Source organism: Microtus oregoni, unplaced genomic scaffold, assembly GCF_018167655.1.
Source record: "Microtus oregoni isolate MIOR12 unplaced genomic scaffold, Mior012 000055F_ref0000237, whole genome shotgun sequence".
Lineage (NCBI taxonomy): Eukaryota > Metazoa > Chordata > Mammalia > Rodentia > Cricetidae > Microtus > Microtus oregoni.
Window position 1 is genome coordinate 2,632,087 of NW_024543831.1, and position 26,747 is coordinate 2,658,833.

A 26,747-nucleotide genomic window follows, 5' to 3' on the forward strand; every position below is an offset into this window, starting at 1 on the left:
TGGGATCTGTGTATCTTTTTTCTGCCCTATGCCAGGTAACGTGCCTGGTGCCTGGCATACGGAGGGAACTCAGTCAATGCTGATTCGGGAGGCTGAGATAGGAGGATTGCATCAAAGACAAAGTTAGCCTACACTGAATGGTGTGTTTATAGGACCCTGTATCCAAAAAAAAAAAAAAAAAAGGAAGGAAGGAAACAAAAAAATGAATGAATTAATAAAATAATTAAAGAAGGACTAGCAGATGAGAGGTGTAATACTGGTTTCTTCTTGCTCTGCCAGCACTTTGGGAACCCGCTCCCACCAGGATCCTGCAGAGTGAACTCCATCTCGGCAGAGGGCATCCCAGACCCCTCTCAGCCCCGGAAGCTGGGCTATCTGCCATGGGAAAACTACACTTCCCAGCGATCCCAGGGAAAAGCAAAAACCCTTTGGCTTTGACAGCCACCGCCACAAGTCTTTCCGCCTCCCCAGCCTTCCTGGGTGCTGGAAACCGGGAGCTGGATTATGGTGGCCTGAGCAGCCGACGCGGCCGCAGGAGCCGGGAAACCCTGTCCGTCCTCTCGCTGCCGACCCCACCTGGAAGACCCTGAAAGCTGCGGGCTCAAATCGCCATGCCCGCCCCTCCCAGCCCCCCGAGGGGCCCGAGCTCCCCGCTGAAGCTGGCGGCCGCCGTCAAGATGTAGTAAGCTACGGTTCTCTCCTCCGGTGCGCTGCGGATTTCTCCTGCCCGCTCCCCGCCGCCTGGACCGGGATCTGAGTGAGGGGCCTACGGGCTATGCAGTCCTGATGCCTCCAAGGCCGCTTTCCTGAGAGAGAGAAGCCACCACCACCCAGACATAGGGGTAGACAACAGGGACCGTCGCCAACCGGAGCCACAAGGCCCGGGCTCACCATGGCCCCGGCGTTGCGCTGGCTCCTACTATGGATGGGCTCGGGAATGCTACCTGCCCAGGGCACCCATCTCGGCATCCGGCTGCCCCTTCGCAGCGGCCTGGCAGGGCCACCCCTGGGCCTGAGACTGCCTCGGGAGACTGACGAGGAATCCGAGGAGCCTGGCCGGAGAGGCAGCTTTGTGGAGATGGTGGATAACCTGAGGGGCAAGTCCGGCCAGGGCTACTATGTGGAGATGACCGTGGGCAGCCCCCCACAGACGGTAAGGTGGTCAGGCCTTGCAGCCCTCCTCCCTGACAGGGAGTGACAGGGGTGACAGGGTAGGGATGCAGCAGGCTGCCCTGCTAAGATGTCCTGTTCGATGATGGGTGCCGCAGGACAGGCCCTTTCCCAAGCTGTTCCTCCAGGGTCGTGTAGGAGTAGTCTTTCCCCTTTCCCAACTCCTTTCACTGGCGTCCCAGTCCCAGGGCTGACTCCTGTCCTCTCGCTGCTCCAACCTTCCCCATAAGAAAAACACTTCAATGGTAGCACCTGACCCTGGGGAAGGGCCAGGCACAGGAACACTAACAGGTGTCAGCACCCCTCTGGCTCTGGCCAAGCTGAAGTCTCTCATATCCCATCACCCAACTCTCCCCTTCTCTAGTGTTCTGGGGGACTCTAAGGCCCCCACCATCATCTTCTGAGAACCCAAGAATCTTGGCACCAGTTGGATAAATCAGCTCCTAACTCCCAGTCCTGGCTGCTACAAGCCAGCAAAGTGAAAGAGGTGCTGACATCCATGTAGCCTCCAAGTCCTGGTAGACTCTGGCTTCCCCCGTCCCTTCCTCCTCTTCTACCCCCACTCTCTGCACTCCAGCCCCTCCCCCACTGGTGCCTCAGAACATGGCCAGAGGGGAACTGAATGAGTCTGAGGAATGATAACCTCGTAAAGAAGCCAGAACTCTCCAGCAAGAGAAGGGCTTGGGGTGGAGGAGAAAGCAGCCATGGAGGAAACACTTTCCACTATCCCGATTTTTCCCAGTTGCCAAGGTACCTCCAAGGTGGCTGGTGGAGGTCGTGTCCTCTGCCTGTGCCTACTTGGGAGTGTGGGCTTGAGACAGCTACCTTCCATATGGGGTTCCTGGCTGACCTCTGAGTGCATCTGCCGCCTCTGTGGGCGAGTCTGGGTACTGGTGGCAGTGTGATTCTGTGTACGTTTCTAGGTGTCACCTTGAATCTGATCCTGTGTGTCTCTTTAAGCTACTCTCAGTGGCTCCAGTCCCTGGAGGGTGTGGAAAGGTGGGAGTGTGTGGGGGTCAGGGAAGAGACAATGATACTTCCTTTAACTTGAACAGTTGGATATGGAAGAACCACAAACACCTACTTTCTTGTTATGCGACGGGAGCCAGTCTTATTGGGTCCACCACACTCAGGCTCGCTTTGGGTGTTCTGTAGTTCTGGTCTTCCCCGGTCACCCCTCCTCTTTGCTGTGTATCATAACTTCCCAGAAGTAGAACAGAGTTTGAGTACAGACGCAAAGCCAGAGCTAGAATTCATTCTGAGCCAACAGAAGGCAACAGTCAGGGAAGGGGACGTGAGGAGGCCTGGGACTCTAGTGCTGTGCAAATGCACGTGTCTGTGATACTACCAGCAAGGACTTTCTGGTCAGGCAGGGGAGGAACCTAGTCTCTGCCTACCACCCACAGCTTTGTCTTTTCATCGGCTGTGTGGCCTTAGGCAACTTATATAACCTCTCATTGACTATTGCCTTGTCTTTAAAATGTGGGAAATGAGATCTCCTTTGCAAGATAATTGTGAGGATTGAATGAAACCACTTAGCAGAACTGCCTAGAAGAAAGTACTGGGTTGAGTGACCTCCAATAAACATTACCTCCTTCTCCTTAACTGGCCCACCCACCTCTGCTTCTCCTGTACCAAGCATTGAGGCGTAAAATCTGAGCCAACGTGTTGACTTCATTTGGAACTGCGCGACCAGTTGCTGTATTTCCCTGGTCCCGTGAGATGTGTAGGTGCTCCTACACAGCCCTTGGCAGAGAGTAATTGACTGGGGCTGGTCAGTACCTCCCTGCCCCTGACTAGAAGCCGGATTAGGGAGGCTGGAGGTTGCATACCCGCCCCTACCCGCCCCGGAAACCCTAGTCCAGCCAGCCTCTGCTCTGCGACTATTTTGCTCCCCTCTGCGGCAGCCTGTGGGAAGAATGAGCATTCTTCTTATCCGATGGGGCTATCAGAAGCCCTAAATGGGAGTGAGGAGGGCAGAGTTCTGTGGACAAGGAAATGTGGAATTTGGAGGGGTGCTTTCTATGCTTGGGGGACTGGTCTACAAAGAGATGGACGACACACCTTCTGCAGAAAGGAAGTGAAATATAAGTACTCCTTCCAGGTCATTCATAGCCTTGATAAAAGGGATGGTCTGTACATTCTTGTTTTTAGAGCCAGTTGAAGGTGGAAACTCTCATGACCTTAGACCCTTAGAGGCAAAATTCCTAGGTGTCTTAAACTTGAGAGGCACTGACCAATGGAGGTACAAAGATGGATGCTGAAGGTAGAGTTGCCCCAAGGTACTTCACTGAGTAGGTGTGTGCTGAGTGTGGTCCTGGAGGATGGGAAGGAGTGAGGCCATTCCCAGTCAGGAGCTGGCACCTCACCCAACACACTGTAATTGCTTCTTGCCTGCTTCCCACTCTGGCCCACAGACTACGAGGGACCAGAGATAAACGAGAGAATGAGTTGTGTGTCTGAGCTTATGCGTGTTTGTTCAGGAGACAAAGGAAAGCCAAGCTAGTTGGTATTACAGGTTTATGCTGAGACCAGATCAGTTTAGGTAAATAAAACTGAGCCAAAATGTCAAAAAGCCTTAAATGTCAAGCTATCTAGTTTGGACTTGAGCTCTGAGGGGAAAATTGAAATCATCTGTAGTGGAAATGATCTAAAGCAAGCAAACAGATGTCTGAATTTTAGGGAAAATGGAATATAGAGCTACGGGAGGCAGGAAGCTCACAGCAGTTCAGGGATGAGGTGCTGTGGAGAAGACAGCATGAGGCTGTGATGAGAGAGATGAGAGAGAGGAGGCCAGGAACGTCAGGACTTATGACGTCATGTGAAGGGTGAAGAAAGTCATGGTTGACTTTACGATTCTGCTGTGGCATGTTGAAGGAAACAAGACTGTTGGTGGAATAGGGTGGAGGCAGGGGGATGTGGTTTGAAACATGCACGTTTTGGGGGTTTGGTTTGGTTTGGTTTTTATCCAGTCTGCATATCTTGGGCTGTTTGCTTTGCTGCTTGTCTCCCACCGTGCTACGCAGCCCTGGCTAGGCACAATCCATGAGCCTTCTGCCCCAGCCTTTAGAGCGGTGGGACACGAAGTGTCTGCCACCACACCCAGCTTCTTACTTTGGTATGTTGCTTTGCTTGGTTTTGAGACAGGGCCTCACTATGCAGCCCCGGTTGACCTGAATTTACTATGTAGAAACACACTGGCCCCCCGCAAAATGCTGACCTCACAAAGATCCATCTGCATCTGCCTCCCGAATGCTGGAATTAAGGGTGTGTGCCACCAATACCGGCTTTACTCTTTTTTGTTGTGTATTTGTTCTTTGTTTTTGCAATGTATATAAAAACTCTACATTATTCACAGCTCCCGGAGGAAGAACTAGGGCTGTGCAGGTTAAGTCAGTGGTCAGGTGGTCGGTAAGCTGAGACTTTGCTTCACTCCTTGTTCCTCCTACAATACTATTGTCTTGACTAGTCCGAGGAGAGCCTCCCTCTCTGTGCTGTTTCCCTGACCATTGTTTACTGTTTGTTTCCTTCATTAAACTTCAAGCTTTTGGGACTAGGGTTGTGGCTCAGTGGTAGCTCACTAGCCTAGCATGTCCGTGACCCTCTGCGTTCACACCCCAGCACCATACAACTTGAAGTTCATCGTCTTTCTCTTTGACATTTATTTATTATTTATTTATTTGGTTGGTTTTTCAGGACAGGGTTTCTCTGTAGCTTTGGAGACTGTCCTGGAACTAGCTCTTGTGGACCAGGTTGGTCTCTAACTCACAGAGATCCACCTGCCTCTGCCTCCCGAGTACTAGGATTAAAGGCGTGTGCCACCACCGCCTGGCTATTATTTATTTAGTGTACGTGTGTACACATACAACAACCTGTGTGTAGAGGTCAGAGGATGACTTGTAGGAGCCAGCTCCACCATGTGGGTTCCAGGCCAAACTCAGCTTGTCAGGCTTGGCTGCAAGCGCCTTCAGCCACTGAGCCATCTCACCAGGCAGCAGGATCACAAGTTCAAGACTTAACCTGGCCTACAAAGTGAGTTCAAGGCAGTCTGGATGATTTGGCAAGACCCTGTCGAAAGAGAGGGTGGGATGCGGAGAGAGAGAGAGAAGGTGTGGGTGGGCTAGTTAGTCACACAGCGCCCGCTAGCATGTGTGAGGTCCTGGGTTCGATCCCACTATCAACTGATGTAGCTTAGGCTGGCTTCAAGCTCATTATGTAGATAAAGGTGATCTTGAATTTCTTTTTTCTTTTTTTTTTCGAGACAGGGTTTCTCCGTAGCTTTTTTGGTTCCGGTCCTGGAACTAGCTCTTGCAGACCAGGCTGGCCTCTAACTCACAGATATCCGCCTGCCTCTGCCTCCTGAGTGCTGGGATTAAAGGTGTGCGCCACCACCACCCAGCTGTGATCTTGAATTTCTGCTCCCCTTGCTTCCACCTCTCTAGTAGGCTCATAAGTGTATACCCACAGACCTGGTGCAGAGGATGCTGGGGTCAAACCCAGGGATTCACGCATGCTGGATGAGCACTCTGCCAAATGAGTTGCATCCTCAATCCAAAACTGGGGTTTATTATTAAGAAAGGTTTTAAACATATACAGGGGTGGGGCACACTAGTGCCCCCAGCACTTGTGAGGTGGAGGCAGGAGAATCAGAAGTGAAACTATAGCTATTCTCAGCGGCATAGAAGGAAAATGTTTTAATGTAGCTATGAGGACAGTACTACTGAGAAAGACATACTTTTTACAAAGGAGAGTGGGGGTTATGGAGCTAAGTCAGCCAGAAGAGTTTGAGAACCTGAGATCCCAGGCATGGACCACACCTTGTTAAGTTCCCACGTTTCCTATCCTGCCTCATTTTCATTTTTTTTTTTTTTTTGATTTTTCGAGACAGGGTTTCTCCTAGCTTTTTGGTTCCTGTCCTGGAACTAGCTCTTGTAGACCAGGCTGGCCTCGAACTCACATCATTTTCACTTTTAAAAAAATGAAAAGGCGTATCTCCCTGTGCTAGGATGAGCATCGTTGACCTCTAACCCAGAAGAATTTAATTTGTTAGGAAGGAAACTTGGTGGCAGTCAACTCAGGATGATAGATATTTATTGAGCACCTGTCGAGGAGAGCTTACAATTGGGCGGGAAACACAAGTGTAGAAACACAGTGACATCCAAGAACAGTGAGTCTAGGAACCACACTGAGCAAAGTAGCTACTTCGGATAGGGTATAGGCTCGCTGCTCGGCTCTATGGAAAGAGGCGGGAGGGGACGCTTCAGGAAGAGGTGCACAAGCTGTGGTGAGAAGCCGGGAGTTGTAAGGATGCTGTGGGGCTGTGTGGAGTTGGGGCCTCGTGCTGGAAGCAGCTGGCAGACCTCATAGGCCTGTGAGAGAAGATGGTGGTGTCTAATTTTACTTCCAGGAAAACAGCTTCAGTGTGGAGGAGGGCTTGGATAGGGTACTGTGAGAGACGAGCATCTGGTTTGGAGACCAGGGCCTGGCGAGGGCGGTGGCAGTGAGGGGAGAAAGGAGGGAAGGTCTCAGGATGCCAGCAGTCACAGTGCAATTGAACCAGCCCTGTGCCGTCCCTGTGAGTCAAGGGCTGAGAGGAAGGGCAAGGGAAGGTCTTGGTCCCTTTTCCCTAACCTCTCAGCTTGTTTGTACAGGTGAACGGCAAAGGGGCAAGCTCTTAAAACCCGATACGGTTTACCAAGTTCCATACATAGTTATTTTCTTTCCTTTATGGGGCCAGGGGAGCCCGTTGAGACAGCACCTTACCCTTATACCCTAGGCTGTACTAGAACTCACTATACTGCCATGGCTGACCTGGAATTTGCAATAATCCTTTTGCCTCAGCCTCCTGAGATTGATATAGGTGGGGTCACTGGGCCTGGCTTCCGTGGTTACTTTTCTGGCTTAATGATGAGGGCTAGGTGTGAGCCTGCGCTTTTGGGAGATAAGGAAACTGGGGCCAACCGAGATTGAGGGGGTTTGTGAAGGTGCCCAGCTAGGAGGAACAGAGCTGGAGCTCAAGTCCAAGGATCAGCACTCGGGTAATTTCCATCTTAAGAGTCTTGACAATGCTGACGGCCTTGGAGATGGTGGAGAGCCATCCTTATGGGTGAACCTGGCAACAGCTGGCCATGGGCATCTGGAAACTGGTGGGAGCTGGGACTCAACCTGTATGGAAGTCACCCCAGAGTCACCAAATGACCTTGTTCTTTGAGAGAATAGTGAGAAAAGAGGACGACGACGATTAAAGGAGGAATATTAGGTGTAGACGCGGAGAGAGAAAAGGAGGGATATTAGGTGTAGTCGCGGAGGGAGAAGAGGAGGGATATTAGGTGTAGACGCGGAGGGAGAAGAGGAGGGATATTAGGTGTAGACGCGGAGAGAGAAAAGGAGGGATATTAGGTGTAGTCGCGGAGGGAGAAGAGGAGGGATATTAGGTGTAGACGTGGAGAGAGAAAAGGAGGGATATTAGGTGTAGTCGCGCGGAGGGAGAAGAGGAGGGATATTAGGTGTAGACGCGGAGGGAGAAGAGGAGGGATATTAGGTGTAGACGCGGAGGGAGAAGAGGAGGGATATTAGGTGTAGACGCGGGAGAGAGAAAAGGAGGAATATTAGGTGTAGACACGGAGGGAGAAAAGGAGGAAGGAGTATTAGGTGTAGACATGGGAGGGAGAAGAGGAGGAAGGGAGAAAAGCATCAGAAACGGCGGTCTTCCTGGACTGGGCGCTCCTCTGCCCTCCCGGCTAAAGAAAGATTCATTTGGGAGAGGAGAGTGCTGAGAAAGGTGTCCTCTGAGCACTTCTAGACATTTCTAGTAAAAAGCAAAGTAGAAAATTGTAGCTGAAATTCAGGAAGAGCTCTCCCAGAGAAGCCCCCATGACTCAAGTCTCTCTCTGCTGTACACCCTCTCTCAATGGTGACTGGGAAAGGCCAAGCCGTATTCTGCATTCCAGAGTGATATTCTAGCAGGAGAGTCCAGAGGGTGGAAGGCATCCTCTGATGTTGGTAAACTGGTTCCTGCTGGTTCTTAGGAGGGTGAGGCAGGTGTTTTGAGGAAGGCTGCTTAGTCCTTAGTCTCAAGAGCATTTTGACCCAGAGAGTAGAGGCTCCTAGGCTCTCCGACCTCCAGGATGGGACTTCTATCAGCCTGTGGTTGCCCATGCCACTCCCCACTGGAACCCCACTGTGGCCAGGATGACTGTATTTATTTTTGCTGGGGTGTCCCCTCAGGGTCAGTGACCCCCCCCCCAATTCCTTTTCAGGGCCTATGGAGGTTTTGCTAGGGAACAGAGGAGGTGACTCCTCGCTTCCCCCCAGTAGGTGAGCATGACTCAAGGACCAGAAATTGAGCTTAAGCCAGAGGAAGGATTCACTGTCTGAGGGAATCGGGTAGCTAAGAGCTGCTATGGGGAAGGGCTTTCCAGGTGAGCTCTACAGAGAATGAAGGTACAAAAGAGGCTCCAGGAACCAGCACAGGGCTGGGGATGTAGCTCTGGTAGAGAGAGGCCTTGGGTTCCGCCCCAAGCACCAGAGTAAAGTTTCAAAGCCATCATGGTGGTGGTGGCGCACGCCTTTAATCCCAGCACTTGGGAGGCAAAGGCAGGCGGATCTCCGTGAGTTCGAGACCAGCCTGGTTGACAAAGTGAGTTCCAGGATGGCCAGGGCTTCACATAAAAACCCTGTCTCGAAAAACAAACAAACAACAAAAAAAGTCATTGTGTTGATTGGACTTGATGGTTTTTGACTCTGTCACCACCTAATAGGAAGCACTAGATACCAAAAGAAAAGAACGCCATGGCCAAAGAGGAAAGGGTACACTAGATGAGTTTAGTTTGGGGTGACCCAATTCCTTCAGGGTCTCTTTAACAAACTGGTCTGAGCCAGGCAGTGATGGCGCACGCCTTTAATCCCAGCACTTGAAGCAGAGGCAGGTGGATGGATCTTTGTGAGTTTGAGGCCAGTCTGGTCTACAGAGTTCCAGGATGGCCAGGGCTGTTACACAGAGAAACCCTGTCCTGGAAAAGAAAATCACAAAAACAAAAACAACAAAAGCTGGCCTGAGCTGGGATAAGCACTACTTGATCACAGGTACCAACCAGCTGCTGCCTGGAGAGCAAAGAAAGCAGAGGCTTAACTAGAGTAAGGAGTCTGTGTGTCGACTGCTTTGCTAAAGCAGAAGGGAGCTGAACGGGATGCAGGTACAGGGCAGTCTGAGGCAGGAGTGAGCTGTTGGCCAGACGCCATATTTTTCTTTTTTTCTTTTTTTTTTTTTTTTTAGTTTTTCCAGACAGGGTTTCTCTGTAGCTTTGAAGCCTGTCCTGGCACTAGCTCTTGTAGACCAGGCTGGCCTCAAACTCACAGAGATCCGCCTGCCTCTGCCTCCCGAGTGTTGGGATTAAAGGCGTGCGCCACCAACGCCCGGCGCCAGAAGCCATTTTTAAGTGCTAACCTCAGGCTCCTTGTGCCCTTCCTTGTCCCTTTTCTTGGGTTTGGCCGTGTGTCTACTCAAGAGAGTTGATGAATCTATTTAGCAAGGGCTGAGAGCAAGCAGGCCTGGAGCAGCCATGGCTGCTTTAAGAAACACAGAGCCCCCCACACCCCCAGGAGATTACGGCTCTGTGCACAGGCATGGTGAGCTGCAGTTGTCATGGCCACGCACTGATCTGCTAAGGCCCTGAGTTTGAGAATAACACCTGTCATCTAGAGGGTCTTAGGGAACCGACTGCAGGAAATGAGACTCACAGTCAGTGTAAGAAGTCAGCCAGGGGGCTGGAGAGATAGCTCAGAGGTTAAGAGCACTGGTTGCTCTTCCAGAGGTCCTGAGTTCAATTCCCAGCAACCATATGGTGGCTCACAACCATCTGTAATTTGATCTGGTTCCCTCTTCTGGCCTGCAGACAGAACACTGTATAAATAATAAGTAAATAAATTTAAAAAAAAAGAAGTCAGCCAGGCTTGGTGGTGTATGCCTGTAACTCTAGCATCTGTGGACGGATGCAGGAGGATTGCCATGAGTCTGAGGCCATTCTGGACTACACAGAGGTTCCTTCCAGCCTTGCCTTTTCTGCAGAGAAAGACCCTGTCTCAAAAAAAATAAAATAAAGCAGCGTGAACACTTGCTGGGGCCAGGGAATAGTTAGGTAACAGCCGCTCCATTCCTAGGAGCATCTCGGGATGGGCAGGCAGCGAGTTGATGATTAAGTGGAAGTGGTAACCAGAGAAGCCAGGTGGTGCTGAGGACCTGCAAGAAGAGGAGCTCCATCTGGCAGACCCTTGAGAGAGAGGATATTTGACCATGACTTGAAAGTTGAACAGGTGTCAGACACACCACACTGCCAGAGAACAGGCTAAGGAAAGGAGGCCAGGCCAGGTCATCGCACCCTTCAGAGACGTCACAAGAACCACAGGGAGGAAGGGGAGAGTGGCAAGAGAAGCTCCGGGGGAGTGACCCAGGGTTAGTCAGTAGCCCGCAGTGTCAAAGGTCCCAGGATTTCATTCAGATAGGTTGCCTTGAGGTCCTCCTGTTTGAATTCATGCATGTGGCTATATACAGCTGGCAAGTCAACTAGAGGCTGAATTGCCCCTACCTGTTAGGTTTGTGGCTCACAATGTCCTTAAGGAGGCAAGACTTGGGCTGCCACACAGACTCACTGGCTAGGGTACTAAGACCAAGTGTGAGAGTCTCATCAGCCTCCCTGCGCCTTTGCCGATGCCCCCTGGCCAAGCCCAGAGTCACTGTGGAGGGAATCACACAAAGACTTGTACAGTGTAACCCTCTACCACACACTTCCTCTCCAGGCGGGAGGGACCAGAAAGTCAAGAAGATGAAAGGTTCCTTAGAGCCAGCGGAGGCTGGTACTGGCTTTGTGGCTTGTTTGTAAGGTAGCCACATGGCTCACACTCCCTGGGTCTGTTTCCTTCTCTTCAAAAATGGAAGAAAGCCTCCCCCCCTCATGTTAGCATTAAACCAATGGTTTGTTCTCGCTAGCTCTCAGCTCGGAGGTGTACACCGAAGGAAACAGATGTCTTCTTTGGAAGGAAGACTTGGAGGGAGAACCTCTGCCCTAGAGGCTTGCAAAGGTTGCAGAGCCTGGGCTAGGCTGCCAGGAAAACTTATGGGGCAGGGGAGGTTTGTTTTATTCTTTTGATATACTGAGGATAGAACCTGGGCTCTTGTACGTGCTAGGCAAGTGATAACCACTAGTCTACATTGACAGTAATAATCTAGTATTATTTAAAAGTAAGAAACAACCCATCTCGCCTGGCCATGAGATAGAGGCTCTGGAAGGCTCCTTTCATCCAGAAAGTTCTGAGCTATCCCTATCTGCAGGGGTAAGTCCTATGGGAATGGACCCCACTTTAAATTTGCCAGCCTCACATTCCCTGCACCAGCTGAGATCTACTGCTCAACACAGCAGCCTGAACCTGGGCAGGTGTGCCTCTCCCTGTGGGGCTTGTTAGCTCTTCCCTAGAAGCCACCTTCTCTCTGAGGCCCCCAGGAGCACATTTGTTTGTTAAGTGATTGGCACTGACCTAGTCCTGACCCCAAGCTATATCTCCTGGGCATGGGCCTCCTAGGTCTCCCTAGGCCAGGGGACAAGGAAGGAGAAAGCTACAGGTGGCCTGAACCCAGCCTCTCAAGTGAAGTCAAGGGAAAGAGTAAAGGAAGGAAGGCAGATCATAAAATTAAACAGCTTCTGGTGGGTGCCTCTGGGGGACTTTCTACCCCACTGTCCAAGAAACCAGTTTTTCAAGAAATACGTATTGCCTGGCAGTAGTGGTGGTGCAGCCTTTTAAACCCAGCATTAGGAGGCAGAGGCAGGTGGATCTCTATGAGTTCGAGGCCAGCCTGATCTACAAAGCAAGTTCCAGGACAGACAAGGCTACACAGAGAAATCTGTTACAAAAACAAAAAAAAAGAAGAGAAAAGAAAGACCTATTGCCAGGGCCAGGCACCAGGATACCCAACTAGGGCTACACTGTGGATTTAAAATTCTTAGACATGGGGAGGTGAGAGCCAGAGAGGCAGGTAAGGAAGCACATGGTTAAGGTTATAGTTCCCAGTCTTCGTCCCCAGTGAAGCCCCTTTTATGCTGAGGTTTAAAGATGAAGGTCAGAAGAGGGTGACCCAGTCAGAGCTAGACTGTGCCGCCCTCGGTGGGTAGGGAGGAGCCAGTGAGGCGTGGTGGGGCTTGGCCACTTGCCTGAGGCTGAGTATGCAGGCAGGGTGGGTTGAAAATGCCCTGAAGGAAGCTAAACATTTTAACAGCCAGAGGAAGCTGCTGTCTTTGGAGGGCAACTTAGTCACCTTAACCTTGGGAAGGCTACTTGGGCCACAGCCCAGGAGACAGAATGGTGAGGTCCACAGCAGGGGTGACAAGATAGTTGAGAGTGGGGGCCAGAGTGATGGTTCAGTGGTGTAAGAGCTAAGAGCACAGGCCGCGCTTGTAAAAAGGGTTCAGTTCCAAGTATTCACATGATGGCTCACAGCCATCTGTAACAACAGTCCCAGGAAATCTGACATCCTATTCTGACTTCCTTATTCTCCTGCACACATACAGTGCATATGACATTAGAGATGATATATAACTTGAGGCTGAGGAGTGCTGTGATATCCCAGGGTGAGATGATGCTAGCTGGACCGAAGGAGGAGATGGGAAGAAACAGACACAGATGCTCTTTGAAGGATGGTGACTGGGAGCACTAGGGACAGATAAAGGAGGCTTTTGAAGAGCCTCAAGTTGATGCCCTTACAGAAAAGATTGCACAATGCCACCACTTACTAATACAGGGAACACTGAAGAAGGCCAATTTGAGGTCAGCCTTGGTCATCCCTGCTTAGAGTTGCTCATGGGAAATAGTACTGGGGGAGGGGGAGTCAAAGCCTGTGAGGGAGAGGGGCCTCTCAGGGATACAGGAGGGGACCTGAGAGGTGACATGGGGTGTAATGTGAAGAAAGATGTCTCCTGTATCTGTTCCTGTGAAATCACCGCTGACTGTAGTAAGTGCTGTTTGATAGTGGCGGGACAGAGGCAAACCCAGTTTTAGAATGGGTTGAGGAAGAGTGGGAGGTGAAGAAAATGCAGACAGCTTGGCTGAGAGCTTAGGTTGTGAAGAGAGGGTAGCTGGAGGCGGTGTGAGATTTGGGAGGGTGTGTGTTGTTTTTAATGAAGGAATTCAGCATTTGTAAAGGCCAGTGGGAAGAATTCAGATGATGGTTGAATTTGCCTGAGGGAAAGGAGATCGTGTCTAGAGTAGGTGCCCAGAGAAGGAGCAAGGAGGGGGTTGTCTCCCCAGCCCAGATAAAAACTGGGGGCCTGACAGCAGGAGCAACTGGGGCAATCTCAGACCCAGGAGGGCTAGAGTAGTGAGCTGAGAAAGACTGGGTGGGCCCTAGGCCTGGGAGGTAGGAGATGAGGCCTCCCCAGCTGCTTCCCGCCCTCCCCCCCTAACTGTCTTGTTTGGCAGTGCTGATACCTGACGGCTCAGTTACTCTGCCCCAGGCCTACACCTAGATGAAGGGGAGAGGCTGCTAAAAGCTGCCCAGGGGGCTCAGTTGGAGATGTTGAAAGACAGGCCTAGAAATCACTTCTCAGCAGCACCGGGGACCACATGCATGGGAGGAACAGCCAGACTTGCTACAGAGGGAGTGTGGCTTCTTCTGGTTTCCCATCTTGTTGTGGAGAGGGAGAAGCAAGAGCAACAAGAGTCTGAAGCCCTGGAATATGGCATGTGTGAGGTCAAAAGTGAGGAAGGTTGTTCTTTCTTGGACTTAGCTCCATTTGCCTGAGAGAGACCTTCCTCGGATGAAAGACTGAGGTTGGGACAGGAAGTGAGAGGACTGGTACCTTGTGGTAGAGAAGGGAGTGGCCCGAAGAGACAGGAAAAGGCCTTGACAACAGGGTCCCTGGATAAAGGCTCCATTTTAGTGTAAAGATGTTGCCAATCTGTTAGAGCTGGCCTGTGCACACATTCCAGTCGTCCCTCCCATGCCCAGGCTACAGGGGCTGTGTCGGGAGAAGACCCACTCTGGTGCTAGGAGCTAAGCCCTGAAGGTAGGGAAAGGGGTCCTCAGAAGAGGTGAAGCCTTTTAACCATTAACCCAGTTGGTTGAAATCTGACATGTGGAGCCTACCAGCTCTATTGATTTTCTTTGAAAGCACGGCTGCTGTTAACTGGTGGCTGCCCAGAGACCAGGGAGAGGCACAGAGTGTGTGTGGTGGTGGTGGGGGGAGCAGGGAGGGAAATGGGGACCTAGCCAGGAGTGGGAGCTGGGGAGGAGGTCTGAGGCAGGGTCTGAAGGTTTGTCACCAGTATAGAGGAGTCTTTGGGGGGCCGGTCAGATAACCAAAGTGGGCACTGAAGCAGTCAGCGCAGCCACAGGCTCTGCTTGCTGATCGCGGAGTCGCTGGGCTTGGTCCTGGCAGACTGAACAAAACAAGCTGAGGAGCGCGATGACCTGGTCAAGGTGTGTAAGTCAGAGCTCTGTTGAATTTGCTGAGAAAAGAAGTGAAGGCCCTGAGGTTATGGAGAAGCAGAGGTACTGACTTAGGGAAGTCAGATCCCACTGAGACTGCAGGCTTTTCCTAAGGACAGGGCCCTACCTCTTCTCTGCTCCTAGGATATAGCAGACGTGTAAACCGTCTGGTGTGGCTGAGGGAGGGGTAAGGCCATCAGCGCCTTACCATAAGAGGCCTGCTATGCACTCTAGACTCTGCCAGTCATGGCACTAACTAGTTTTACAAAGATAATTTATTTGTGAGGTGCCTAAATGGGAAGACGGGGAACCCTCAGAATAAATTTGCCTCTAGATAGGATAAGGTTGAGGAGTGTTTGTGTCATAAAGAATAAGCGTTGCTACAGCTTGGGTCTAAGTGGCACAGCAAAGGCCTATGTGTTTTCAGCCTGGTGCTTGTAGGAGGAGATAAGGTAACCGGGGGTACACTCCAGGAGGAGATAGCAGAACTCTGGCTCCTTCTTCCTTTGCTTCTTGGCTGCTGTGAGATGAACAGTTTCACATGATGTACTATGTTGGCAAAACCCAAAGCAATGTGGCCTACGACCATAGACTGAAGCATCTGAAACCCTGAGCTGTGCATAGTGGCACGGGTTTGTAATCTCAGTACTGGGGAGGCAGAGAAAGAATGAGGAAGTCAAAGTCACTCTCAGCCACTTGGTGAGTTCAAGAGCCAAGCTTAGTAACAGGAGACTTGCTGTTGGACCCAAAGTAAGTTTTCACAGCTTCCCTCTTGAGTTGCTTTTAAGCATGTGCCAACATGATGAAAAGCTAGGACAAGCCATGGCGGAAAGTGACTGGAGGTGAGGAAAGGTGATGGGTGGTTTGCACATGCGTAAACTTCATGACTCTTGAAAGGATGCACACACTGGCATGATTTGTAGGAAGGGGTTTTGGCTCTGGGCTATCAAAAAGTCACTTACTGGATATTTTTGCATGTCCAGGTGAAAGTGTTAGTGGCTTCAACCAGTTTGAGCTAGAAGCTACCTCCAAGTTGGAAAAAGAATTAAAAAAAATCCCCAAACAAACAAAAACCCCAACCCCCTAAACAATCCTACTAAGGTGATCAAATAGAAGAAGCTGTTAAGAACTTTTTATTTTATTTAGTTAAGCCACAGTGATGAGCATGAGCAACTAAAAACAAATGAAGATACAGAGTTTATTTGGGTTTCTCATCAGTTTTAATATTCTCTTTGGTTTTCACACATTAAGGAGAATGGTTCAAGCCTCTTTAAAAAGAAAAAGAATATCATTCCATTCACTAAGAGGAGTCAGTTACAAGGAGAAGAGCAGGGGACAGGATAGACAACATGCTAGGAGAAGGAGCTGCACAGCAAGGAACAAAGAGACCCTTGTCTGCCCGCCCTTAGCCATGGGACTCCTGGATCCCCATTTTCTCTGACAATGGCACATACAAGCTTAAGTACCTCAGACAAAGGGGAAGCCACATTATGGGGCATGGGATCCCACACATCAGGGTGCCAATGTGCCACCCACCAACCCCCAATCTTTCCATGCAAGTGCCAGCTCCTAGAATAGCTCCTCTTGTACCCAGAGAAGATGACCCAGACTTCCTCCTGGGGAGTCAGGGGAAGGGAAGGGGTGAGCTGCAGATGAAGTGGATCAACTACAAGCAGAGGCAACTGCTGTAGAAACAGTGTGGCTCAGATGACACAGGGAACATAAGCATTACACAGAAGCAAGTTGAGTCTCTGAGGCTTGGTAGGATCCCCAAATTCCGTCTGTGTGGCCTTAGTCCCAGGGGTATCAGCCTGACTAGTCTTCTATGCAAAATTCAGTGGGACCACAGGCCAATGTGTCCAGAGTCACCTGTCTACAACGTCTCTTCTCTTCCCTTTCTCTGACAGCTCAACATCCTGGTGGACACGGGCAGTAGTAACTTTGCAGTGGGGGCTGCCCCACACCCTTTCCTGCATCGCTATTACCAGAGGCAGCTGTAAGTCCTGGCGAGGGGTGGGAGTGGGGGATCTTCCAAGGAGTGAGGGTGTAAGAACAAGAGCCTTTCTTCCTACTAGGGAGGGGGGAAGCAAAAGGAGGGAGCTGGGGCCAGGAGAAGAGACATAATATGGGAAAGGATGGGTTAAGAGTGTTCCTGTACTGACATGGGGCAGCTTCCCATGGGAGGGGAAGGAGGGAGCAGCCCCAAGGCTCTCAGAGCAGAATAGGAACCATCTCATTTTCTGTATGGACAGGCAAGAGAGCTAGGATGGCAAGGCAGGGTGGTGCATGTCTTTAATACCAGCACTCGGGAGGCAGGGGCAGGTGGATCTACAAAGTGAGTTCCAGGACAGCCAGAGCTACACAGAGAAACCCTGTCTCAAAAAACAAACAAAAAAGAGGGCTAAGCTTATAGTTTAGAAGGCTGAATGGGTTACAGTGGTTAGTGTCTTTCACCATGTTCTTCTCATCTAGGGCCACTGTGGGTAGTTATGCATGATTTAAGCATGTAAAGGAGCTGGGCATGATGGCACATACCAGTAATCTCCGCATTTGGAGGATTGCTGAGACCAATGTAGGCTATATAGCAACTCTCAAAAAATAAGCCCAAAAGGGGCTGGGGAGATGGCACAGTGACTAAGAACTTACTGAAAGCAAGAGGGCTGCATTCAAGTCCCTAGCACTCACATAAAAGCCATGCAAGACTGTACGTGCCTGTAACCCAGGCATTGGCAGGCTGAGATGGGCAGATCTGGGACCGTTCTGGCCAGTCTCACTGAAACAGCCAACTTCAGGCTCAGAGAGAGATCCTGTCTCAAAAAATAAAATGGAGAGCAACAGAAGACACCCCTATTCATCTGTGCACACTCGTGCGCATATACCACATAAGCAAAACCTTACTCTTGGAGTTTTGAGAAGCCAAAAACTACAAAGGAAAGACTCTTTCATGGCATCCCCTGAATTGCCTCTTCTGGTGCCATCCTCAGTGCCCCCAGCTGGGTTCCACTTGGTAGTAGGTAGGCTAAAGTGGTACGAGGTAAGAGAGACAGTGAAGAGTGATGTGGGAGGCCTGGAGACGTCTGGTGCTTGAGACATATCTGTGTGACATGAGAAAAGTATGTCCACTACAGTCTTAGAGCCTCACCTTGGACCTGTCAAAGTACAAACTGCTGTTCTGTTTCCTTTTTCCCTAAGAACACAGTTGGGGAAGGAGTGTGGGTAAGCTCAGTGGAAAGACAGTTCATTCCAGGTCTTCATCCAGTCCCATCACTGCCCAGCCCTGGTTAGCAATGTGGTTAAACACAGGTGAGGCATCCCACAGCAATGAGTACAAGTCCTCTTCTGGTGTCCAACACTTGCCTGCTCTGCTGGGATGCTTGTTCAGATCTTCTCTAGAAGTTGTTACATGGCTTCCAGTCACACTGCCTGGTTCTTTCTCCATGGTGCAGATGGTACCACTGGGCTCCAAGGCAGCAAGAGAGTCAATGGTCCTTTTCTCTGGGAGCATGCTGGAACTAGGGTGGGGGAGATGTCCAATAGTTGTCTTTGCAACAGCCGCAGGCACAATGCACAAAGCTCATTTTGTTCTTCATAGGCCTGAGCTTCAGGTCCAACAATATCAACTATGGAATCAGGAGAGCAAGCCCCAGCTACAGCTTGCCTCATCTGTCTGCAGAGTTGCCTTACATTCTGTTCTGGGTGATATGTCTAGGGCTGTTCTGCTGAGTAGATTCTAGAATGCCGTGGGTGGGGTAAGGGGACATTTGGGAATATATTTGATGACACATACCCATTGTAGCTTTGCAGACACAGATCGCTGCCTTTTTACAGGTCCAGCACATACCGAGACCTCCGAAAGGGTGTGTATGTGCCCTACACCCAGGGCAAGTGGGAGGGGGAGCTGGGCACTGACCTGGTGAGCATCCCTCATGGCCCCAACGTCACGGTGCGTGCCAACATCGCTGCCATCACCGAATCGGACAAGTTCTTCATCAATGGTTCCAACTGGGAGGGCATCCTAGGGCTGGCCTACGCTGAGATTGCCAGGGTGAGAACCACGCCTGGACCTATACACTGTTGCCTGTACTCTGTTCACTGCATGCCACACAAGGAAGGAGTCGAGAGAAGGGGGAAGAACTGAAAGGGTAAACATGGGACTGGAGAGATGGCTTAGCTAGCAGTCATAAGAACCTGAGCTTAATCCCCACAACCTACATTTTCAAAGTAACTGGATGTAATAGTGCACGCTTGTAATCCCAGCTCTGCGAAGGCAGAGTCAAGTAAATCCTGGGGCTTACTGGCCATTTAACGTAGCCTACTAGACAAGTTCCCAGCCAATGAGAGACCCTACCTTAGAAACCAAGATAGGATGCAGCTGGAGAGAGCTCGATCACTACGAGTACCTGCTGCTCTTCCAAGGGACTCAGGTTTGATTTCTAGAACCCACATGGCAGCTCACAACCACCTGTAACTCCACTTCCAGGGGATCCAATGCTTTCTTCTGGCCTCCACAGGCACTAAGCACATGCATGGTGCATAGGCATACAGGCAGGCAAAATATCCATAACCATAAAAACAATAAATTTTAAAACAAAACAAGTCAGGGCTAGTGAGGTGGCTTGGTGGGTTAAGAGCCCTTACCACCAAGCCTGAGAACCATGTGGCAGAAAGAGCAAACTGATTCCTGCCCATTGTCCTCTCATCTTCACATCCATGCTGTGGTGCACATACAGTGCACGCACAATACATATCTTTAACAGGTACACAGATTCTGAGGAACAATGTTCAAGGTTGTCCTTTGGTTTCTACATGTATATGCATACTCACACACGTGCCATAAAGGAAGAGGAACATTTTGTCTAAAGGGCTGAAAACAAGGCAGGGGGTGGGACTGTCATGGGAGCAGCCATGATAGGTACAGGATGCTATCTCCAAATATGAAACTGTTAACCATATGGGGATGGATGAAAATTGCTATGACTAGCACTTGTCTATTTGCACTGCAATGTTTCTTACCCTTGCTCAGCCAGATCTCAGTACCTCCAGTTGATCTTTCCTGAGGAATATCCCTAAATTTTGACTTTGTCCCTGAGTATAGGCAGGAAGCTGACCTCTGTCTGTTAGGCCCCTGCACAAGGATTTACTCCTGTGTCTTTCTGCCACAGCCCGACGACTCCCTGGAGCCCTTCTTTGACTCACTGGTGAAGCAGACCCACATTCCCAATGTGTTTTCCCTGCAGCTCTGTGGTGCTGGCTTTCCCCTCAACCAGACCGAGGCACTAGCCTCAGTAGGAGGCAGCATGGTGAGTGTGTCCTCTCCCTCAGGGCCAGGATCAAGAAACCCCTTTATACTCCAATCTTACTTCCCTCCTTTCCTTCTCCCAGTTGTCTCTTCCCTGCTTTTCTTGAAAGGAGCTGAATCATTCATGGAAAGTGATTAGGTACATTTCAAAGGAAACAAAAATTAGACCTGTTAGGATTGTTGTCTGATAGTCGGGTATGCAAGGACTTTGAGCTTGTTAAGAGATACTGCCTGTTGCTCAGCTGGCCCAGAGCTCACCATGTAGACCAGGCTGGTCTAAGATTTGTAGCATCCCCCTCCTTCCAATTTCCAAGTGCTGAATTACAGGTGTATGCCACCAGACTCATTCAAGCCCATTTATTAATCAGGACAGAAATGACTGATTCTCCAACAAGCAAAGAAGATAAAACTTATGAAAGCAGCATATGATCAATCCATTCCGCATTTATTGTGCTAGCTTAGGTTTAAGTAACTCTGTCAAGGACTATGGGATTTTCATACAAATAATCCTGAACCCACTTAAACTAAAAATTACCATGCACAGGGCATGATGGGATTAGAAAGGAAGAAAGAAAGGGTGATGTAGAGAGAATCTTGGCACCCTTACTTCTTGGTTTTGGGTGACCCACTCTCCTCCTGTGCTAGGACATAGGTGTCCACCTCTTTTTCTCTTAGATCATTGGCGGTATTGACCACTCACTATACACGGGCAGTCTCTGGTACACACCCATCAGGCGGGAGTGGTATTATGAAGTGATCATTGTACGCGTGGAGATCAATGGTCAAGATCTGAAAATGGACTGCAAGGAGGTAAGAAACGGAAGGGGTTTCAAGGGAGAGGAAAGGGCTTAGCCCTACAACGTGAGAGAGGTTGGGAGGAGAGGGTGGAGGCACAGGACCTGTCAGGGCTGGACCAAGTCAAAAGCTTAGAAATCACACAGCAATCCCTGAGATGAAGGGGCAGGGCCTGGTGGAGCAGTCAGAGCCTGGACCAATTAGCTTACAGTATAGGAATGAAACCATGGAACTAGTTCCTATCTGGACTCTAGTCACTGCCTGTACGGTAGGACAGCTCCCGACTCTAGCCCTGGTGTTTGTTTAAGTGCCTTTAGGCTCCTAACTCCTGGGTGTCAGTCTCCTTGTCTATGAAGCAGAGGCTAAAACAAACAAACAAAAAAACCCCCAAAGTGTTAGTGCCTATGCTTCATATACTCCAAATGCCAGCATTTGGGGTTGCATTCCCTAGATTCTTTTTAAAATATTTGGGGGGCAGGGGCACATGTGCCACAGCTTGTGTGTGGAGGTTAGAGGATAATTTTCAGTAACCCGCTCTCCCACCATACGGGTCTTCCTAGGATTGAACCCAGGTCATCATGTTTGGTCCTTCTTACCTGTTGAGATACCAATTGCCCCTTTTTCTGGCTTTTTGAGGTAGGGTCTCATGCAGCACATGCTGGCCTCACACTTGCTATGTAGCTAAAGATGACCTTTAACTCCTGGTCCCCTGTCTCTGACTCAAGTGCTCTACAGGTATACACCACCATGCAGTACTAGGGCTCAAACCCAGGGCTTCATGCATGGTGAGCTAACCTTCTCTACATTACTATGTATGTTAAATGAGACTAGCTACATAAAAGTACTGGAGGAAGTTACAAACACCACACAAGGCATTCTGTTTAGTTTTAGAAAACACCTACCCACACAACGTAACAACGTCAATACTTACCAAGTGCTTGGGATCTGCTAGGAACTTAGTGCTTTCAGCGTGTTGATTTAGTTAATCCTTAAGATAAACCTTGGGTAGGTACTGTTACTATCTTCAATTTAGAGACAAGGAAACAGGTACATGGAGGTTAAGTAACTTGCCCAAGGAGGTATGCAAAGCTGAGATGCCAACCCTAGCAGGACGCCTAGCTTTCAGATTCACCCCTCCCAATTTCTCCTCAAAAAAGCTCTTCTAACCCTTTGCTCTCTCTCCTTCCCAGTACAACTATGACAAGAGCATCGTGGACAGCGGCACCACCAACCTTCGTCTGCCTAAGAAAGTGTTTGAAGCTGCAGTCAAGTCCATCAAGGCAGCCTCCTCGGTCAGTGCAGTAAGGACACAATGGCATCACAAGTCAGTGACACACTCCCCGGCACGCCAAAGATGTCTATAGATCCTTCCACTCAGAGCACTTAGAAACTGATGGTCTGTTGGTTCAGCTGGTACCTTTCTTCTTCTTCCTTCTCCCCTTCCTCTTCTTTTTGAGACAGGATCATGAATGTGATGCAGGTTGGCCTTGAACTTAGCATCTTCACGCCTTGACCTTCCAAATTCTGAGCCCACAGGAAGTGTGAGCAGCTAAGCTCAGTAGCCTAGCACAAATTTATGAGCCCAGTGTCCCACTTTCTTCTCCCGATCCCTAGTCCAGTTTACCTTCGCCACTGTAGGAATTCCCCTAGAAAAGCATAGAGTGATTGGTACCGTCACTGTCACTGCAATGAATACAAGAGGTGGTCAGACAGGCTGACTACTCACATTCTTCTCTTGTTAACAGACTGAGAAGTTCCCGGATGGCTTTTGGCTAGGGGAGCAGCTGGTGTGCTGGCAAGCAGGCACTACTCCTTGGAACATTTTCCCAGTCATCTCACTTTACCTCATGGGTGAGGTCACGAATCAGTCCTTCCGCATCACCATTCTTCCTCAGGTATGTCCCCAAGCTAAGGCAGTGGGGTGCCAAGAAGACAGAGTGTGTAAACAGATGTGGCTTCCTACAACTTGAAAGGCAAAATGAATGTCTAGTGGTAACAGGGTCTTGGAAAATTCAGCATCTCAGGGCTCGAGGAAGAGCTAAGTGCAGATGGCTAGGAGGCAGAGAGAGGTGGGAGGATGAAATAAGGAGACATGCTCTCACCCTGTGGCCATTTTTCCCTAGCAATACCTGCGGCCTGTGGAAGATGTGGCCACATCCCAAGATGACTGTTACAAGTTCGCCATCTCACAATCATCTACAGGCACTGTTATGGGAGCTGTCATCATGGAAGGCTTCTATGTGGTCTTTGATCGTGCCCAGAAACGAATTGGCTTTGCTGTCAGTGCTTGCCACGGTGAGAGCACCAGTGAGGAGGGTGTGGGATCAGTCTGGTCATGTTCTTCCTGACACCAGCTAGGATACCCAGGTTCCTTTCTGTTTGGAGGTAGTAATAGTTGCCTCTGGCTAGTCCAACTGTGTGAAAGCTAAGGCCGAGGCTTGCTCTGGTGAACCCTGCCCGATGGGGAAAGCACTGGTGGAAACCTGTAACAGCCAGAGCTTTGCAGGTACTTGGAAACCTTAGCTGCAAGGGTAAGCTGGCTGCCCACAGTGAGAGCTGAATGCTGCCACGGAAAGTTGGCAGGGCTTTGTGATTGGGCTTTCATGGTGACAGGTAAGTCAGCTGGATTTTGTTAAGGGGCTGGATTTTGGTCAACTCAGACCTGTTGACTTTCTGGTATCACTTCTACTGGAAGGGAAAATGAGGAAGCCTTGCAGTTTCCAGGGTCCTGGAAGGAGAAACAGATCCCCTCCCCCCCCCTCCCCACACACACAGCTCCCCTTCTAGGAAGGGCTCTGCACAGACTCACTTGGGTGGATCCCAAAGGGTCCTTGTCAAGAAGCTGTTTTAACTGTATAACCTATACTGCACTATGACATTAAGAGCTACTGGTTCATCTCCACTTTTTCTCTAGTGCATGATGAGTTCAGGACAGCAGCAGTGGAAGGTCCTTTTGTGACACCAGACATGGAAGACTGTGGCTACAACATTCCACAGACAGATGAGTCAACGCTTATGACCATAGCCTATGTCATGGCTGCTATCTGCGCCCTCTTCATGTTGCCACTCTGCCTCATGGTATGTCAGTGGCGCTGCCTACGCTGCCTGCGCCATCAGCATGATGACTTTGCTGATGACATCTCCCTGCTGAAATAAGGAGGCCTGTGGGCAGATGACAGAGATTCCCCTGGACCACATCTGAGTGGTTCCCTTTGGTCACACAAGTGGAAACACAGAGCACCTCAGGACCCTAACCTACCTGCCAGATGCTTCTGCTTTGAAAGAAAAGGGAAAGCTGGCAAGGTGGGTTACAGGGCTTACACCTGTAGGAAACAGAAGAGGGAAGAAAACAGCATTCTGGTGGCAGGAATACCTTTAGTCACCTCAAACTTGAGTTGGAAATTCTGCTGCTTGAAGCTTCAGCCCTGACCCTCTGCCCAGCATCCTTCAGATTATCCAACCCAAAGTATTTTTTCTGTCCTTCTAGAAGTACTGGTGTCATGCTCAGGCTACCTGGCATGTGTCCCTGTGGTACCTTGGAGAGAAAGGGTCAATCTCATTTCCCTGCTGGCTGAAGTCAGCAAGAGAAAATGCAGTTTGTCAGTTTAGGGACTGCAGAATCAAGCCTACACTGGTGCAAAGACTGCTTCTTGAGTTAAACAAAAACCAATGTGATGCAATGTGTGTACTCCTGGGGCAGTCAAGATGAGGAGAGACAGGACAGAGACAGAGGAAGAAGTTGGTAGCAAAGCTAGGAAAGGCAGAAATATAACCACTTTTTAGTCCCAAGTTTAAACTCATCTCCAAGACAGAAGCCCATCCTGACTGAGAGAGGTGTTATTCCCCAATGTGTCTGTGGTTGCAGCCTGAACTGAAATGAGATGGGGAAAAGGGCTGATTGGCCAAAGAGCTCTGCTCAAAATTCTCTTCAAGAAACAGTGCTCATGAGAAAGTCCCACTGGACAGATGAATTCCTACCTGGTTAATTCCATCTGTCTTTACCTGCTTCTACATGCTAAGTGACATTCAAATGTCCCAACCCCACAGTCCCAGGTGTCCTATGGGACAAAAGAATACCGCAGGGCTGGGGATTGTCTTTCCAGCATAGCTTCACTCCAAACGAGGTGCTAAAAGGAACAGACAGGACAATTCTCCTATCTGCTCCACAAAGGCAGAATCCTGAAGATTCATTCAGCAGGTATAGGGCTGATGTCTTTGCTTCTGCCTGGATTTTATTTTTATTTTACTTTTCTTGCCCAGTGGTACAAACTGGTAGGATCTTTATGGAATACTGAGTGAGTTCATTACTTTCTTGTCCTCTCCAGTGGCCCCTCTATTTATTTGGCTAAGGCATCATCACACATTGGCTAGTATTAAACCATGAATGTAAGAAATAGAGGGCTTTCTGGCTCTGTGTCATTGCCTTCAGTATCTAGGCTGCCTGGAGAAAGGATGGCAGCTTCAGGGCTTCCTTACCTCCTTCTCCGCCTTTCCTGATAGAGCAGTCTTCTGTCCTGCTCTCTGCTGCCCCTCCCAATAGTACATGGGTACCCAGGCTGGTTCTTGGGCTAGGTAGTAGGGGCCAAACTCATTTCTTCCCTGTGAGTTCTAACACAACAGACATGAAACCAGTGTTAGTGGGAAGAGTTGAATTTTCCTGGGACACCCGCTGTATCCTATCCCTATATGCTCTATACTCTGCTTTCAGGTAGGAGACCTGCCAAGCATGGAATTAGCTGATGGGGGAGAGGGAGATACACGCAGGGCCTCTGGTGTTGCTGGCCCTTGCCAGCTGCCCACAAGCCATAAACCAATAAACTAAGAATACCGAGTCACAGTTTTTCAGCTGGGTCCTCTTCATTCCCCCTACACTGGTGCTGCTCTGCTGAGTGGGAAAACCCCACAACCACAAGGACTGCCAGGAAGAGTGGAGACTGTCCACTGCCAGCTCAGAACCTACAGTGTAAATAAGCTTCCAGAATCACTACCATGAAATGAAAATGCCACATGAAAATGCCACATCCTGCTTTATAATTTCTACCCATGCTGGGAAAAACTGGCTTTTTCCCATCTTTTTCCAGGGGGAAAACACTCAACCTAGTTGTTATTTACCCTAGTAACTGGTGTTCTATTTTTTTTAAGGGGAAAATTTGCATTAATTTTTCTTTTGATGGTTAATTCCTTTGTATAATCTATGAACTATGATGTGTAAAACAGAAAAAAAAATCTTGACAACAGCTTCTTGCTTGTAAAAATATGTATTATACAGCTCTATTTTTAAAGTCTCCTGGAAAATTACTGGCCTATCTCCACATGGCATGTGGGGCTTTTGCCACTGGTCTACATGTATGGTACCATTGAGGCCCAGTGGGCAGAGGTAATGGGGAACAGGGATGCAAAATTTAAGTTTTTCTGACTATTTATTTCTCTGCAAAGAATAGAGCCATTCTGATGAGGCTTCAGCTGCAGAAACCCACTCTCCAAAATGTAGCCTTCTTGGGGCTTGTTAATCATTCCTGTTTTTTTTTTTCTCTTTATTCTTTTAGCTTCAAAGATTTTTTTTTTTTTGGAAAAAAAGTAATTCTTAAAGTATTTTTTTGAGATAGCATCTCATTATGTAGACCAGGCTGGCTTCAAACTTGTAGCCACCCTCCTGCCTCTGCCTCCTAAGTGCTAGGATTACAGGTGTATACCGCCGCCACTCCTTGACGGAAGCAATGTGTGTGTGTGTGTGTCTGTGTGGAGCTTTGGGGGGGGGGGCTTGAGATAGGGTCTCATGATTACTGGCTTGTGCCACTTTTTTTCTTTTCTTTTTTTTTTTCAAGAAAGGGTTTCTCTGTAGCTTTTCGGTTTCTGTCCTGGAACTAGCTCTTCTAGACCAGGTTGGCCTCGAACTCACAGAGATCCGCCTGCCTCTGCCTCCCGAGTGTTGGGATTAAAGGCGTGCGCCCACCACCGCCCGGCTTTTTGTGGTTTTTCAAGACAGGGTTTCCTGGTTGTCCTAGAACT

The 26,747-nt window shown here is 49.6% G+C and overlaps 1 protein-coding gene across 1 annotated transcript; it reads left to right on the plus strand.

Moving 5' to 3' along the window:
• The first annotated feature begins 434 nt into the window (after positions 1-434).
• Bace1 (beta-secretase 1) lies at positions 435-25,573 on the plus strand. Its single transcript, XM_041638673.1, has 9 exons — positions 435-1,153; positions 16,552-16,640; positions 18,473-18,689; positions 19,807-19,944; positions 20,619-20,753; positions 21,929-22,030; positions 22,484-22,633; positions 22,862-23,033; positions 23,653-25,573. The coding sequence occupies exons 1-9, from the start codon at positions 893-895 to the stop codon at positions 23,892-23,894; spliced, it is 1,506 nt and encodes a 501-aa protein (XP_041494607.1). The 5' UTR covers positions 435-892; the 3' UTR covers positions 23,895-25,573.
• Positions 25,574-26,747: the final 1,174 nt, after the last annotated feature.